General features: G+C 47.9%; 1 protein-coding gene across 1 annotated transcript; it reads right to left on the bottom strand.

Annotated features, from left to right (window-relative positions):
- Positions 1 to 6: 6 nt before the first annotated feature.
- On the bottom strand, positions 7 to 2,143 carry LOC112617936 (killer cell immunoglobulin-like receptor 2DS4; the record flags this gene model as incomplete). Its single annotated transcript, XM_025374586.1, has 3 exons — positions 7 to 201; positions 1,844 to 1,927; positions 2,030 to 2,143. Coding segments are annotated over 3 exons (393 nt in total), but the record flags the coding sequence as incomplete, so codon positions are not given.
- Between the last annotated feature and the right edge of the window lie 415 nt (positions 2,144 to 2,558).

Below are 2,558 nucleotides of genomic sequence, written 5' to 3'. Positions count from 1 at the left end.
TGGCAGGGCCCAGAGGGAAGTCGGCCTGGAATGTTCCATTGACGCTTTGCACTGCAGAGAGACTAAGTTCACGGGCCTCCCCCTCCCTGGACAGATGGTACATGTCAAACGAGCACCGGGAGCTGCAGGACAAGGTCACGTTCTCTCCTGCGTGAACCATGGGGCCCGGCTGGGCTGAGAGAGAAGGTTTCTCATATTTACCTGGAAGGAGAAGAGGCAGTTTCCTCAGGGAGGTTCTTTCCTGTCACAGCTCCCTTCACATCTGAGCTGAGAGCTCACTCCCCTGCTCTATGACCTAATGCTCTCTCTCACCCTCCACCCCGTCTCTCTTCATGTCTGTTTCCTCCTTCCACTTTCTCTGTCTCTCTAGGTCTCTGACCTCACTTCCCCAGCCCGAGGTGTGTTTTCCCTTTTTGTATTGTTTTCTTCTCTCTGATCCTCCTTGGATTGTTGACTTGATCTTCCTTTTTCTTTAATTCTGAGTTTCTCACTTTCTGTCTTGTTCATAACCTTCTGCACATTTCTATCTATTATCTATCGATCGATCTATCTATCTACTACCTGTCAATCTATCAATTATCTATCTGTGTATCATATCTATGTATCATGTTTCTATCTCTCTATCAATTGTCTGTCTCTCTATCTATCCACCATCTATCTATTATCTATACCTATGTATCATCTGTCTATTCCCTCTCTATCTGTCTGACTCTCTGTCTCTATGTATCATCTACGTATCTATGTATCTATCTATGTGTCTACCTACCTATCTGTCTATCTATCGATCCATTTATCTATCTATCTATCTATCTATCTATCTATCTATCTATCTATCATCATCATCATCATCATCGTGTCTATGTATCATCTATCTATCAGTCGCCATCTATGTATGTATAACCCATCCACTACCTATCATCTACCTATTTATCATCTATCTATATCTATCTACCCATCTACTATTTGTCTCTCTCCATCGCCTTGTCTTTCTCTGCCTCTCAGTCTCTCTACTTCTATTTGGAATCTCTGCAATCCATCCCCACATCTTTATCTTTCTCTGTCTTTGTGCCCCGCCCTCAGGGTTCTGATTTTGGAGCTTTTCTCTCTTCCTGTCCATGATTCTCTCCACTCCTCTGCCCTCTTTTCTGTCTCTTTATGTGTCTGTGAGTCTCTCAATCTCCTTCCTCTGGCTCATCCTCTGTGTGTTTATGTCTTTGCTTTCTGGTGTTCCTGATTTCTCTCTGTGTCTCTCAGGAATCCTATCATATGTGGGGTTATGTGGAATATGAGCCTCAGAATCCAGTCTGGGGACCCAAAGTATACACAGCATACAGGGGTTGGTGTTCTGGGGCCACGATATCCTGGGATGATGACTCTCCACTGCACGGAAGGCAGAGGTGTCAGAACAAACACGGCATCTGTAGGTGTCACAAGGTCTGAGGCCACAGGGCCTGACTCAGGACAGAAATATGGGCATCCTTGGGTTCTCCTGGTAGAAACGCTTTGTGGAGTTAAAACAGAAATGAGGCTTCTAACCTGTGCCAAGTCTCTGAGCAAAGTCAGCACAGAAGGACGCCTCTTTCTGGGACATGTCTGTCTTTCTGAGTGTCCCCTTTAACTCTTTCTCTCTTTTCTACCTCCCTGTATGGCCCCTGTGTCTGTCCTCTGTTATGACACCTGGTCTGTACTTGTGTCTCCTGTTTCTCTGTCTCTGTTGGTACAGACCTCGCCAAGTCAGTCTCTCTCCATAGAATCCCACACTCATCTTCCTCATGACCACCAAGTCCTGGATCATTCACTCTGTGTCCCAGTGACAATGAGAAGAATGTCCGGACACTCTCACCTGTGATCACGATGTCCAGGGGGTCACTGGGAGCTGACAACACATAGGGGGAGTGAGTGACAGAACCGTAGCATCTGTAGGTCCCTGCAAGGGCAGACGTCGTGGAATTGATGGAATAGTTGACCTGGGAACCCCCACCATGGCGCTCTCCAACAAGGTGCAAGGGCTTCTCAAAGTTCACCTCACTGTGCAGAAAGAAGTCCTCAAACACGGTATCTGATGAACATTGTAGGGTGACCGTCTCTCCTGATTTCACCAGGGGACCTGGGAGGGCCAGGAGGGCAGGTTTTTTGTGGACTCCTAGAAAGAGAGGTTGTGAGTTTAGAAGGCGTCTCCCTTTGTCATCATATCCATGGCACCTGGAATGAGTGAGGGTTCCCCTCCCGGCTGTCTGTCTCTCTCCTCCCTCTCTGTGTCTCCCTGTCTTTTATCCCCTGGTGCAGGTCTTTTCATCTGTGTCCCTCCCTCTTCTCTGTCCTTCTGTCTCTAGTAGCCTCGGACGCCCTTCCCACTGGGCTCAGCCTCATCTCTTAGGCTGTTGTATCTGTTTCCTACTAATCTCCTTCCTGCTGTCTATGTGGGGGTGGAAGAGGAACCACGGCAGGCTGCATATCCAGGCTCTTAGCAGCCTGGTTCAATCTGTTTTGGACAAACTGGAGTCCCTGGCAGGAGGAATGAACTGATCAGTAAGGCAGGCACCAGTGTCCACACTCCC

The sequence above is a fragment of the Theropithecus gelada genome, unplaced genomic scaffold, assembly GCF_003255815.1.
Source record: "Theropithecus gelada isolate Dixy unplaced genomic scaffold, Tgel_1.0 HiC_scaffold_6671, whole genome shotgun sequence".
NCBI classification, from domain to species: Eukaryota; Metazoa; Chordata; class Mammalia; order Primates; family Cercopithecidae; genus Theropithecus; species Theropithecus gelada.
Note: the sequence above shows the minus strand (reverse complement) of the source record. Positions and strands in the feature narration are given on the sequence as shown.